At 39.8% G+C, this 14,871-nt stretch overlaps 1 protein-coding gene across 1 annotated transcript in view; it reads left to right on the plus strand.

The window, feature by feature from the left end:
- LOC149314014 (uncharacterized) overlaps positions 1-8,397 on the plus strand; it is a 135,696-nt gene extending 127,299 nt beyond the window's left edge. The window contains exons 12-14 of the mRNA XM_089523053.1: positions 487-633; positions 2,190-2,321; positions 8,048-8,397. Coding sequence (XP_089379179.1) covers positions 487-633; positions 2,190-2,321; positions 8,048-8,189 — 421 coding nt within the window. The 3' untranslated portion in view covers positions 8,190-8,397. The remainder of the gene's footprint in view (positions 1-486; positions 634-2,189; positions 2,322-8,047) is intronic.
- Positions 8,398-14,871: the final 6,474 nt, after the last annotated feature.

A 14,871-nucleotide genomic window follows, 5' to 3' on the forward strand; every position in this document is an offset into this window, starting at 1 on the left:
GGCATTTCTGCGGTATGGCACATGTAAATGCCATTCTGCCCAAATACCTTGAAGTACAGTCAGCTGTGCAGCTTCCCGGTGGCTTGGGGGCGTGTGCTGTTTGAATGCCACATGCCCACAACGCTGGGAAGCTGGCGCTTACTGTCCGTCTGTTTTAGCCCTTTGTTTAACAGTTGTTTTCTTGTCTTGTAAACCAAGTTGGGGATCATGTGGCCCTTTGAATGTTGTTGGACTGCAGTTCTTATCATCCCCACCATTGGCTGTGCAGTCCAACAACATCAGGAGGGCCACACATTTTTCACACCCTATTCTAAACCTTGGGGACTGTAATTTGGAGGCAGTGGGCTGATACAGTGCTGCTTCTAACAGCACAGTAAACCTTCAATTCCAAGAATTCTTTGGAAGATACTAGGCAGAATTATAAAACTTATTTATGTCAGGAGTGCATGTAATAGTGTTTCAGATATTCCTCTTTCTCTTACTTAGGTCTCAGCAAGAAAAAGAACAATTGCAGTTCCTACTGGCAAAAAGCCACCAAGAAACAGAAGAAAAGGAAAAGAAATACAAACAGCAGTTGTCGGAACAGGGGGAGCTTTTCTGCAGTATGAAAGGGAAGCTGCTGGAATTACTGCGGTGAGTGAATGAGGGCCAAGAGGAACAGCAGGAAAGGGAGTAGCATCCTTCTGTGTTTACTGGCTTTGGAAAGCCATAAGTGGCAGTGAGCAAAACATGTGTGTGCGCATGCACACACATACACACACAAACAAGTCAAAGCAGACAAGATAAAGAGAAACCAGCAAGAGTCATATAGTGCAGCTAGATTACGGGAAGGGCCTATAGCTCAGTGACAGAATCTGCTTTGCATGCAGAAGAATGCAGGTGCAATTCTTGGTATCTCCCATTATGTCTAGGAAAAAGTGCTACCTGAAAAACCTGGAGAGCAGCTACCAGTCAGTTCAGACCAGAGACTACAAACTTTGGCTTGCTTGTGGCTGCTTCCCTCCTCCTGACCCTCTAGAAGCCACATTCTGTACCATACTGCTTAATTTGTTGATGTATCATTAAAATGGAGCGGCAAAGAATGCAATATTTTAACTTTAAAGCAAGATGTCTAAGAAGCACATGCACTTAAAAGGAAAAATCACACTTTTGGGGGTATCATTGCTTAAAAATAAGTTCCATGCTCCTCATATGTCTTTTTTTAATTAAATATTTTCTTCCCTTCCATTACCATGCCATGCCACTTAATTTTTATAGGTGGGTGGAGGTAGTTGACAAATCCCTTGGTGAAGACAAAAAGTTGAAGAGTTAGGAGAATCACTGATCCAATAAGGCAACTTCCTGACTTCTCAGTGCTATTAACCAGAGGTCAGAATGGTACTTTCTGGAATGTAGCCCTCAGTCAGAATGATCACTTGTCCTGCTGGTTGGGGAAGTCTGTGAATGGTAATCCAACAGTAACATTTCCAAGGTCTACTATGAACCTCTCAGTTTTATTACTCTTTTGGGTTCCTCAGAAGCATTTGAAGTGATGACTGAAGGAAATTGCAAAACTATTCATCTGAAAGATATATTTTAAGTTGGGCATAGACAATTTAAGTTGGGCAAGGGCAATGTAAATTGAATAAGGACAATTTGGGCATCAAATCATTTTGGATACAATATAAGTGCAATAAACAGACAAATTTCTTGGTGGCATTTGCCAGCCATGGAAGATGGCTGGTATGTAGATGATGGAAGAAATTGCATTTTTTTCTTGCTTCAAAGGACTAACCTTCCGGGCCTAAATTACCAGGGAATTTGGACTACATTTTAGGAAGAACTTCCTAGTGACATGAGGTAAATTATATCTCCTTCAGATATCAGAATATCTCCTTCAGTTAGCAGTTTTTAAACAGCAACTGAATGTATCAAGTGTATCAAGAGTGTATCAAGGATACCATAGTAATGGATTTTTTGCATCCCCAGAAGGTTAGACCGAGTGATTTTTGAGGTCCCTTCCAACTCTAAAATTCTATCATTCTGAGGCCAGGGTAGAATCGTAGAATCATAGAATCATAATGGCAGAGCAGTACAGTACTCCATCTGGGGCTTAGCCTCTATCTGGTTCTCATTAGCTGCCTGTAAGAAAGAGAATGACCCTCCTTTGTTCTCTGCCTTTTTTGCTGCTCCTCCTCCCATTTCTACAGTGAGAAGGATGCTCTGTGGCAGAAGACAGAAGGCATTGCTTCGCCAGTGGTGTGTTCAACTCCTCAGAACTCTGGAGTGTGTAGTCTGTGCAAAAAGGATTTCAGGCTCATGTCACGCCGCTACCAGTGCAGGTAATGCTTCCACTTGTTTGACTGATGCTGAGAGGACCATGTGTATTTGGGGAGACTGGGTCTAGGGCCTTATAGTATGCCAAAGCCAGCACTAGCCCTAGTCATTCTGCTGCTAGAAGCAAAGGACAAAATGCCTACTAGCCTCATCCAGTTCTACATATGGAAGCCAAAGAGAATGGCAGTGGAGTCTTACTTCAACACTAGCACTAGGGCAGCCTCCTCCAGCAACCCGAAGACAGCCAGCTGCATTTTAATATGCTTCACTCTGCCTAGTGGTAGAGCCAAGTATGGTGAAGGCCTCTATTTTGGAGGAAAGACTCCTCTCTTACCCTAGTTCTGTTTTTTGTCTCATGTTGAATCCTTCTGCCTGCAAGTGGAGTAAGAGGGCTGATTGAAAAGATTGGCTCTCTGCAGTGAAGAATAGTATTGAAAATGGGCAAACTGGGAAATAATACCAGCATGAAGAGATCACTGCTTTTCTCTTCTGTTGTCAGTTCCAAATGACTCTCCAACATCTGGGTCTTCTCAACCAGATATAGATCACAACATCAAATGAGTAAACAGACTATATCTGGAGTGCGTATTTGCACATGAGGGCCTCTGAAAGACATGTTTTTAGAAAAGGAATACAAGATCTGTATATTCCTGGAGCACACGGTTAAAATCCCTGCTTGGTTACAAAAACTCACTGAGTGACCTTGAGCAAGTCACACTCTCTCAGACTCAGAGGATGGCAATGGCAAACCCCCTTTGAAGAAGCTTGCCAAGAAACCCCTGTGATAGGGTTGTCATGAGTCAGAAAGGGTTTGAAGGCAAACAATCCCCTTGATATCCCCCTCCTCCTTTGTATCTATCTTTTTTCCAAAACCAGGATTGAAGACAACTTAAAATAGATAGTTAAACAGGAGAGCCAGTGTGGTGCACTAGTTTCTTGAGTGCTGGACAATGACTCGCTGTTCAGCCATGGAAACCCACTGGATGGCCTTAGGCAAATCATACTCTCTCAGCCTCAGAGGTAAACAAAGGCACCTCCTCTGAACAACTCTTGCCAAGAAAACCCCATGATAGGTTTGCTTTGGGGTTTCCATAAGTTTAAAATGACTTGGAGGCCCACAACAACAACAATCTTCACCCATACTAGTCCACTTAATCACAGAGGTACCACCAGGTTTCCACACTTCCTTATGTAAGGCACATGGCAGTCAGGAAAAGCAGGAGTGAATTTTATGTGGGCTGTAAGTGACCCTGTGCTCTTGCCACCCCAGAATTCTATCCCCACTTCCATCTCTACCTCTGTACTGCTAATGGTGGCATGCCAGTGATCCTAACTGGGGTTACTAGGAATGGGTGGAGACTAAAATGTCCTCCCTCAGTGACTTAGAAGCAGCCAGTATCTCTGCCTCCATATTGTGGTAACATGTGTGCAAAAGAAGCTGTATCCCTTAGGCTCAAGGACGCCAAAGAGGATGTCGGTCTTATGGTTTTTGATTAGGGACCAGGGCTTGTTCTTGTTCTGCCTCATTGCTAGTGCATCCAAAATAAATTATAGTGTAGTAATAATGGAAGGCTATATTACACAAAATAAAAATGATGCAAATTTGTTTTAGGAGTTTATCAGGTGGGGAATGGGAGCAAAGCCCATCCTTATCCTGTCAGTGATATCAATTGCGTGAAAGATATTCACACTTGATGCACTGGTCTGTCATAAACCTGTTAGTGAAGTGGAATTGCATTAATAGATTCTTCCATTAATGCAAAATGAAGGGCAAGGACAGGATAATTTCACCTCACTGATGGGACAATGACAGGATCAGCGCAACATCATATGAAAGTCTTTCACGCGATCGCTATCATTTGCACTTCCTGGATGAGGCAATGTCCAGATTAGTGTGAAATTATCTGAAAGTCCTTCCCGTGATCATGTGGGAACTATGGGAAAAGGATTGGACAAGGACATCCCGTCCCCTGTCTGATAATTTCCTTAGTCTGTGTGATTTTTCACTCAGAGCTAACTGTCTGGCTCTTTTCAGTGCAGAATTCATATCCTGCAGGATGTCCCAATATATTTGAGTATTCATCAACCATGAGTTTGTTTATCATAGAGGTGGGAATGCTGTGGATTTACAGATATTGCCAGACTTTCCAACATTTTTTGCCATCGGTTGTGTTGGAGATCTGCTGGGAGTTTCAGTCCCTCAGCATCAAGGAGAATAAGATGATCCCGATCCCTAGTTTATAGAGTCAAAGGAGAAATCTAAAGACTGACTGGATTAAAAGCAAAGAAGGGAGCTCTAGAATAATGAATTCCTCATTCTAGTTATCGCTGAAGATAACTGAATGTTTCAGTTGACGATCCCACTTCCAAAGGAAACATTTGTTCACGTGTAAAGCTGCTGTATTGGCAATCTGGGCTGTGGCTGCAACTTTGATCCCTACAGCTTCCGCATTGGGTGAAGCAAGCTGCTTTTGAAAAAAAGTATGATTTCATCAGCTTTGCCGACCTGCATGGTTTCTTTGTACTATATTCAATCTCCTTGAATTGTGGCTGATACCTGAACCCTGAGTGGGCAAGCAATAGCTTGCAGCAGTGTTGGGTTTCTCCTGGTTAGTAGAAAGGAAGGGGAAACAGCTGGGCACGATGATAAAACACTAGAGAATGACAATCTATCATGTCAACCACCAAGCAGTATGGAAATGGGACAGAGCATGACTCTAAGGAAGCATGTTCAGTTCTGTGCAATGACTTTGAGAAGAAGTTTTTGATTTCTAGATTAAGCAATTTCCACAACAGGTTGCTGGACTATATTTTGTGGGGAAAAGCCAATATTCAGAAATTCTAATATTTGTCTCTCTAGTGTAGTGGGGTGAGGTTGTTAATGTTTCTCCTTTGGGAGTCAGGGGCTACCTGTGCTATTTCTGGAACTTAGAAATGGATTGAAATGGGTCCTTGAACAGATCAAGCCTGAAGTCTCCCTGGAACCCAAGATTATCAAATTGAGGCTGTTGTACTTTGGCCATATCATGAAAAGGCACAGCTCATTAGAAAAGACAATAACGCTAGGAAAGGTAGTGAGTAGAAGAAAGAGAGGAAAACCACACACTTGATGGATAGATTCAAACAGTGTGGTCCTGGGGTTTAATTTACTCGACCTAAGCAGAGCAGTGCATGACAGAGGTTCTTGGAGAGGTCTCATCCACAGGGTTAGCATGACTCGAAGGCAGTTAACAACAACAACTAAAAATTAAGAGGCTTGGCTTTTTTCCCAAGGGACACTGACATTTGTTTTTTCCTGTAACTCTAAGTGGAATGGTGGTCCGTGGAAAGCAAATTGACTTGACTGTTCATTTGATTTTTTTCCCAATGAACATCTTCTTCTACTTGTACCAGATTGACAAGACTTAGAAAGAATGCACTACAAACTGTAAAAAAAATATTTTAGCATCACTTATCTCTGCTGTCCTTCTGTCAGAGGTAAAAGCCTTTAACTGTTTGTGCTGAAGGACTTTCAGTGGAAGTGTGTGTGTGCATGTGTGTGTACGCACTGTACTTTTTAGCCTTACTGTTATGGCTTTAAAATACTACAGGTTGGGTCTCCTTTATTTAAAATGCTTGGGGCCAGAAGAGTTTTAGATTTTGGATTTTTTCAGTATTTGGAATATTTGCATATACATAATGAGATACAGTACTTTGGAGAAAGGACCCAAGTGTAACCATGAAATTCATTTATATTTTGTATACACCTATTACACATAGCCTGAAGGTAATCTTATATACAATATTTTTAATAATTTTGTGCATGAAACAAATTTTGTGTACATAGGAGCATCAGAAAGCAGAGGTGTTGCTACGTCAGCCATGCATTTGAACAATTTTGGAATATTGTGGATTTTGGAAACCTAAATAAGGGAAACGCAACCTGTATTTTAAATTAGTGGTGTTTTAATGGGATAGCTTATTTCACTGCTTTTGAAAACTTTTTATCATTAGGTTTTTAGCTCTGCTTTATTTTAATCTATGTTACAAGCTGACATGAATCCATGTCAAGAGAAGGATGGGATATATATAGTAAATCATTACTAAATATTTCTATTTGTATACCACAAACATTTCTTTTTAAAAAATTATAAATTTTATTTATTAAAATAAAAAAACACAGTAACATTGACAACAAAGACAAATACACATACAATAAATACACAACAAAAAACTTCCTTATAAAGTCCAATAATCTGTGATATGAGAATTTTCATACATTAATACATATTTCAATTTGTTTTTTATTCTCTACTTGCTGTTTTAGTTTCTATTATTTTAAGACATATTACTTGTTTCATCCTCATAATACTCTGTTATAAATTGAAATAAATTTCTATAGGTACTTATCTTACAAAAATACATACTTAATTTTACCAAATAAAATAATTAGATATTTTTACACCTTAACATAATTTATTAATGGTTCCCAGCATTTCTTCCTTTTATTCCAGTCTCTTCCTCTAATTAAGCAGGTAAGTTTATCCAATTCCATAAATTTCAGTAGTTTCATCAACCAATCTTCCCATGTAAGGTGTTTTTCCCCTTTCCTTTGTGATGCCCATACAGTATTATCCGTGCTGCAGAGATCATATAAAATAAAAGTACACCAAATTTATCTTCTATATTGGAATCAGAGATCATATTTAATAAAAAAAAAATTGGTTCTAATTTAATCTGACATCCTAATATTTTTGCATCTTTCTATGAATTTGGGTCCAGTATTTTTTTACAAATTCACAATGCCACCACATATGTACAAGAGATCCTGGTGTTTTTTCACATTTCCAACATAATATTTTGTTATTATTATATATTTTTGCCAATTTTGTTGTGGTAAGGTACCATCTATTTTGCATTTTGTAATAGTTTTCTCTTATTTATACACATACTGTGTGTTTTAATCTTTTAGACCAAGTTTTTTCCCACTGTTCTAAAGGTAAGTCTCCTTTAAATCCTGGACCCATTTAATCATGGAAGGTTTCACATATTTCTTGTGCATTTCTATTTTAACAAAAAACGTATAAAATAATGAGATTTTTTTAATTTGCTTTTCATCAAAAATGATTTTATCAAAATCTAAGACATCTGCTTCAACTCCCATCAGTTTATTATCATAGTTAAAGCTTTCTTTGAGTTGTCTATATAGGAACCAATTTAACACAGTTCCTTCCACCGTCATTTCTTCTTGTGATTTCAACCCCCTCCCTCAACCCCCTCCTATGGCTATGACAGATATTTTAATAGACACTACCTATGATTTGGAGTAGCATATCAATAGTTTCTCTCCCTTTCCTGCCAATGGCATACATTGTACGAAAAATAATTAAACTTAATATATATAATACATATGAACTTTCAAACAATAAAATATAGCAAACAACAAGTTAAAATAATCATTAGATAACAATCATGTAATGTCTAGGAATGCTTCCCTGAACAGTATTGTCTTTAACTCAGTTTTAAGGCTGGTTAAAGGGTACAAAAAACATTACTGATTCTGTATGGTGTGGTATAGGAGGAGGTCATTTTGGGAGGTGACACCATGAATTAACACATGGGGTGATGCCAACCCTAGTGATGCCACTAGCTGAAGTGTGTGTGTAAATCCCTTCAGCTCACTAAATCAGTTCCCAATAACAAAGTGCCTTCAGTCAATGTGTCTCTCTTTCTCTCTCAATTTCTTGCTCAGGTTATGCCAGCATACTGTATGCCATGCTTGTTCTGTGAGTACTGGACCAAAGGAACGCTGCTGCGTGCTCTGCCACCAGAAGAGAAATACCCAGGGAACCAGACACCCCAGACCTTATCAGGCCAGCAAAGACTACACCTGAGATCTCATCAAGCCAAGAAGGCCAGTTTCTATATGACAATGGATGGATGCAACTTCCTTCGGGGCATCACTGCAGACCTTTACGAAGAGCACCAGCTACCAAGGCAGAATGATAAGAAGGAATCCTTTAAAAATCATAATGAAATAAAGCATGACCCTGAATAAGAAGGAGCTTTGAGTGGTACTATGGCACCTCTGTTATGTTCCAAATCCAATAACACCTTTTGTTAAAAGTTTGGTTTTAGCCAACATTTCTATGAGGCATGCAAGTGAACTTCCAGAACCAGCCCGGCTTCTTCATTTAACCCTACAACTGCATACTTCCTCAGATTTATGATATCAGGAAAATCGTGCATTGATATAACAAGCAGTTGGGCAGGGAGATAATGTATTTTCTACCCAGTGTATGGTGTGTGTGGTGGAGTAGGGGAGTAATCGACCATTGTCAGGGTTTGAAAATGTTATGTTTGCAGGCTACATCCCCCCAAATTCTCCAGATAGCATAGCCACTGGTCATGCTGTCTTGTGGATTCTAGGAATTGCATGTCCCTCCCCCCCCCCCCAAAAAAAATAACTTTCCCAATATTTTCCTAACTTTTTACTCATGTTTAGTTGGTGGGAATAGTCAAGAAGGCAAGTGCATGGAATGTTCACATGAGCATTGCTTCCTCCTCAACCAAAACCAAATTCTTCCAATTGGGAATTTGAACAAAATGTGAGAGGTAGTGATTTCATGAGAATCCCTTTGTCCTCAAAGCTGTATCTACACTGAATAATTGGTGCAGTTTGACACCGCTTTAACTGCCATGGTTCAATGCCATGGAATTCTGGAATATGTAGTTTTGTGAGATACTTTGCCTTCTTGGTCAGAGAGCTCTGGTGCCACAACTGACTACAAATCCCAGGATTCCATAGTATGCAGCTGTGACAGTTAAAGCAGTATCAGATTGTATTAATTCTGAAGGTGGCAGCAGCCTCAATTTTTGTCATATGTCTTTGATCATAGCAACAGTAACAACAAGCTTGGAAGACTATAAATCCCAGCATCCCTCATGCATTATGGCTTGTGACCATGCTGGCTGGAAGTTTCTGGGAGTTGGATTCATGTTGCCAGCAAAGGCTGAGACCATGTCAAGTTCCCAAGGGGACTTACTGGAAGAGTTCCTCATGCTTACAGTACATTGATCTAGCATACACATACATTGCAGTTGCTTGGAACTACAGTTGTCCCTCCATATTTCGGCTGATACGCCAACTGCGTCCCTGTCTGGACCAAAAGGACCTTGAAACGATAGTACACGCACTGGTAACCTCTCGCTTGGATTTCTGTAATGCGCTCTACATGGGGCTACCTTTGTACCAAGTTCGGAAGCTTCAGCTAGTCCAAAATGCTGCAGCCAGATTGGTCACGGCAACTTCAAGAACCGACCATATAACACTGGTATTAAAATCTTTACACTGGCTGCCAATTAGCTTCCAGGCGCAATACAAAGTATTGGTCATTACCTATAAAGCCCTACATGGCTTGGGCCCGAGTTACTTGAGGGAGTGCCTCTCCCTACATAATCCGCACCGCATCCTCAGAACAACGGGGAAATATATTCTTGAATGCCCAAAGGTAAGATTGGCAGCAATGCACCAAAGAGCTTATTCAGCGACAGCTCCAACCCATTGGAACACACTCCCAAAAGAGATTCGACTTAGTTCAACACTGGAAGCCTTTAAGAAGGTATTGAAAACATATCTCTTCCGGGTAGCATACCCTCCCAATTCGCTGTAGAGAAACTAGTCCCTAATAGATTAAGATTATTTATCTGATGTCCTTGACTGTTTTTATATATTGTTTTTAAAATTTTCGATTGTATTATTTGTAACTGATGACATATTGTACTATGACATGGGTCATATAGTTTTATTGTGTGTGAAAAGCTTTGATCTGAAGGAAAAGCGGTATAAAAATAAAAGATGATGATGATGATTATGATAATTATTATTATTATTATATTCGCTAGGGTTAGGGGAACAAGACCCCCATGAATATGGAAAAACCGCAAATAACAAAAACACTTTACCTGATAGGACACCTCTCTAGGAATCTCTAGGTCCTCCAGTGCAACTCTGTGGTCAATGTCCAACATACACTGACCATAGAATGGCACTGGAGTAGCTACAAATGGTCTTTCAGTGCAACTTTTAGTTAAAGTTGACCACAGAGTTCCACTGGAGGACCTAGACAGTCCTAGAGAGAACATACTAATCAAATCTGTGAATAATCAAATCCGCAAGTGTCAAAGCCACAAATATGGAGGGATGACTGTATTTTGGGATGAAGCTTGGAGACAAGGATAATTTGGGGAGGATGAGAGCCCTCCTTCCCAAAAGCTGTTATGCCATTAATTCTGAATTTTATTGTACCTTTATTCTGAAGGAAACAAGGATTCATAATTGCATCACCTGGTTGCTATTAAAGAAATGATTATTTATGGTGTGGGTATTTAAGAAATGCAGTTTAATGAAAATCAGTTTAATGAAAATCAGTTTAATGAAAATCATTTTGTTTTGTTATGCTGTTTCTTTTTTACACAGTAGAACATAATATGTTTGTCTGCTGTTCTCCACATTACCAAAGGAATGAGCGGTTATTATTTTTCAGGTGCTGCAAAAATGATTATACTAAAATGTAATGTTCTGGATTTTATTCTTTAGTGAAGAAGATAGTAGGGAGGAGAATATTCATGTACATTTATAGTATACATATTTATAGTATTGATTTGTAGTTGCCTTTAAAGGGCCTTTAAAGCATTTTGAGAGGAATTTTCCAAATTTTGTCACATTTACTCATCCTAAGGTGTCCACCTCGAAAAGAAAGTATGGAGGGGGAGCAACAAAATTTTTTGTTGGTTTTTTTTAATAGAAAAAACAACAACTTTCTAGCATTAACAGCAAGCAACCTTTTGAACTATGTAAAGAATTATGGAATGGATTGTTCTTTGAAAGTAATTCTCTAAGCACTGGGGAATTGAACAGGCATTTGGCTTCCTTCCTTGTGTTCGTTGGCTTACTGATCATGAAGGAAAACTAATATAAACCAATCTTAGAAACCAACAGAGTCAGCTCAGCAGATTCACCATAATCAGAAAGGTGCCAGTTTCATCTGCATGCAGATTCTGCTATTTGGCCGATGATGATGATGATGATGATGATGATGATGATGATGATGATGATGATGATGATGATGATGATACAAGTAGTGGCATTATACACGATGGCTTGCCAGCAAAGTGAATGGCGATCAGCCAGTACCTCATCAAATAGCCTGAAACCATATTAAACAGTATGTGGACAGTAACTAATGTGTTAAGCCATTGAAAGCTACTGTTGTTTTAGTTCCCTTAGTGAGAATATGGTCTCCAAACAATCAGACATGCTAATAAAAGAGTACTGTTTATCAGAGTCAGGGATACTCAGTTCAAATAATGAGGGATTTCAACTCAGTGGCATTCAAATAAATGTGGCTCCTTTTGTGAATATGTTACTGCCAGTGGGGGTGAGATGTGGAATGCAACCACTGAGACATAGGCCCTGGGAAGATTGCTTCATGGGTCCTCAGGGTGCCCGGGTGATGCTGTCTTACACACAGACACACTTTGCTAATCCACCAGGCGTCTGTCTCAACTGTCATTCCTCAGATATTGGATCTTTGTCCCATCCTTCATTCCGTGAATGGAGATTGTGATATCAGTCCTCACTGACCATTCTGCTGCCAGTGAAAGGCCCTGAAAGGACAATGGCTGCCTTCTCCCTGGGCAGTGGGGCATAAAAGCAGAGGCAGAGCCAAAGATGGCATCAGATGTGTGCCACCCGGCGCCAATAGTCAAGTTTCCCATTGTCACTTTTCATACCATCCTTTACATTCCCTGGGCAACACTCAGGAGATCAAAACAGTTACTTTTTTTACTCTACAATTAGCCTGTGTTGTCTGGAGGATTCTGGGAGCAACAGTGCAGAAAAGTAATGTTTCTAAGCTCTGTCAAAAACTTTTAGATTAGAGGTGTTTCAAAGACTGCCTGTTTCATGTGCCATTTGAAAGAGGCAAACATGCAGTCTTGATTCATCAAAATTAGTTTATGTTATTTTTGAGTAAGTTTAGGAGCAATGCAGTGGTCTGTGTGTCACCAACTGCACTGTAGAAGTTAAAGAAAATGATGGCACAATTCTGGCAGTAGTGAAGTTTTCGATACCACAAAGGGATCTGATTATCTGCTCCCAGTTGATATCAATGAGATCTAAAAGTGCTTGAGTTTGTCTGGCTTGGATTCGAGTGAAATTTCTCTCATTTTTATGTGGAACGTCAAAGTTTAAGAGCATCAATTTCCATTGTGCAGCCAAGGGAATGATGGTCAGACTTTGGCAGGGGTGGAGAAAGTGCAACCTGAAGCTCCAAGTAGCCCACCACCCAAGCCACTGAGACCCCCATCTTCCTCCATCCCTCTTTTTACTTTAAAAACAACTTTCTCCAAAATAAATCAAAAAACAAACAAACAAAACAATCCACCCAAGGGGGGGGGAAACATTTATTTATATTAACATGTCCAAACTATGTGGAAAAAAGTGACTTTGCTCACTTCCTGGAACTTCCTGGGAAATCATTTACAGTTCACACACACCTCTGCAGCCAGTTGGGGAAATGAAAGCAGCTGTATAGTCAGTCTGGCCAATAAGTATTCAGATTTCATAATGTTATAGACAATTGAACCATCATAGATCTTTTCTGGGTCTTTGCTCATCACTGGCTCTGAAAACCTAAAAAGGTATGCCTTTTTTTAAAAAAAAAAAATACTGTTTTCCAACAATCTTACTGTTCTAGTATAAAGGCCCTACGCTTCCTCTCCCATTCAGCAAAGAGAAAGAAGACTAACCTTTAAATGGAACAAGAAAAACATGTCCTTTGCAAATGTTGTTTTGTTTTGCTGCAATGTATCCTGGACTTTTTAAACAACAACAACTTTAGGCAGAAATAAAATGTTTCTGTTTGCATTGGGAATTGTCTCTGGACATTCCATGAAAAAGGCAACATCATATGGATGTGTTTTTTTGTGTGTATGTTTTTATTTTATTTTATTTTATTTTATTTTGTGGAGTGTGTGTGTGGACAAAAAAACCAACTAAGAGGAACATTTCCTCTGTTCGCCCTTCCCCAAGTGGCTTTCAGAACAGTAATTTAAACATAGGTCCTGCTCTCAGGCTTCCATCTAAAATAGAGCTTCTTGGCTATCTGATGTGGGGGACTGCCAATTTTTTTCTCTCCTGTGCCAAGGACTGCTACTTTGTGACCACTGGCTGCAGTTGTTTCTTTCTTTCCTGGAAACTATGTAGACCAGCAGCTGATGGCTCCAGGGACCACATGGTTCTAAAAGACCCAACAGAAAAGGGAAAAGGAGATAGAGAGGGGAAGATCAGGGAGGAATTCAGGCACCAGCTCTTCAAGTTATAGATGTTGTGATTACCACCTGTGATAGAGAAAGTGGAAACAGCCTGATGGAATGGATTCTGCTAGATAGAAAAGGAGAAAAGATACCGGTGGAATAGATCTTCTTCCCTTCTTTGCTACTGCCTGGCTGAATAGCTGTTGCTAGGATGATAACACACCCAGATAGAACCTGGAGTGGGTATTCTAAATTTATGTATTATTTTTTTTAGATTGATACATTTCCCATAACTCAAAATAGTATCAAGAACAGCAGTCTTTTCTGCTCTTGTCCCTTTATTAGTAGCTTAAATCTACAACAGGGTTTTGATAACTTGAAGAGAACTGCCTTAACCTTTAAGGGTTAACATCTACAGATTAAGCAGCTGTAAAACAGGGATGGGTGTGAATACAGGGGTATGGACTTGTGACCCTCCATGTTGTCCTGTTGGATTCATGCTCCTATCAACTATAGTTGATGGGAACTGGAGTCCAAGGACATCTGGATGGGAAAAGGCTTCTTATTTTTGTGTTAAACACATTTGAGGGAGGAGGAGATAGGATTAATAATAAAAATTGGCAATCCTGGTTCAGACAGATTGCCTCAAAGCAGTTGATGTGAGACAGAGGGATTGTGTTAGTACATCCTTTATCCTGTTCTTCTTGGTCTGCCAGTATGGTTAAGCAATCAGGTGCAACAGTAAGCAAGCAAGTGACCTCTTAGCCAACCTTTGTTGGTTCCCTCTGCCAGTTTCCTGACCCTGTTGCAGAAGATCATTTCACTCAGGTCTCTTAAGCAAGAGGCTTCCTTGCAGCAACTGCAGGGCAAACACAGAGTCTCTGGACCAAAAAAAGAAGGAGAAGGAAGAGTGTGTGCACACATATGTGTGTGATTATAACTTCATTTTTTTTAAAAAAAGATTTATTTATTCTATTATATAAATTTTAGGCAATTTAATTTGCCTGCCTTTAGATGTGAATTAAGCAACAGCTTTTCAGGGAAGGCAACACAGTCTCTTTAGGCCTGAACAAACAGGCCAAAATAAAGCTTCTTCGGGTCACTTTGGAGGTATGCTATTTAAATACTGCATGCATCCCAAGGACTGGAATGCAGCTTTTGCACAGCTTCTGGCCTCTTAAGATGCATGTGTCATTTCAACAGCATGCCACAGGAACAGTGTTCCTCATCACTGCACTTCTATGTCAGGGAAAGCTG

This window comes from Sceloporus occidentalis, unplaced genomic scaffold (genome assembly GCF_023333645.1).
Source record: "Sceloporus occidentalis isolate IW3139 unplaced genomic scaffold, rSceOcc1.0.p SCAF_4, whole genome shotgun sequence".
Taxonomy (NCBI): Eukaryota; Metazoa; Chordata; class Lepidosauria; order Squamata; family Phrynosomatidae; genus Sceloporus; species Sceloporus occidentalis.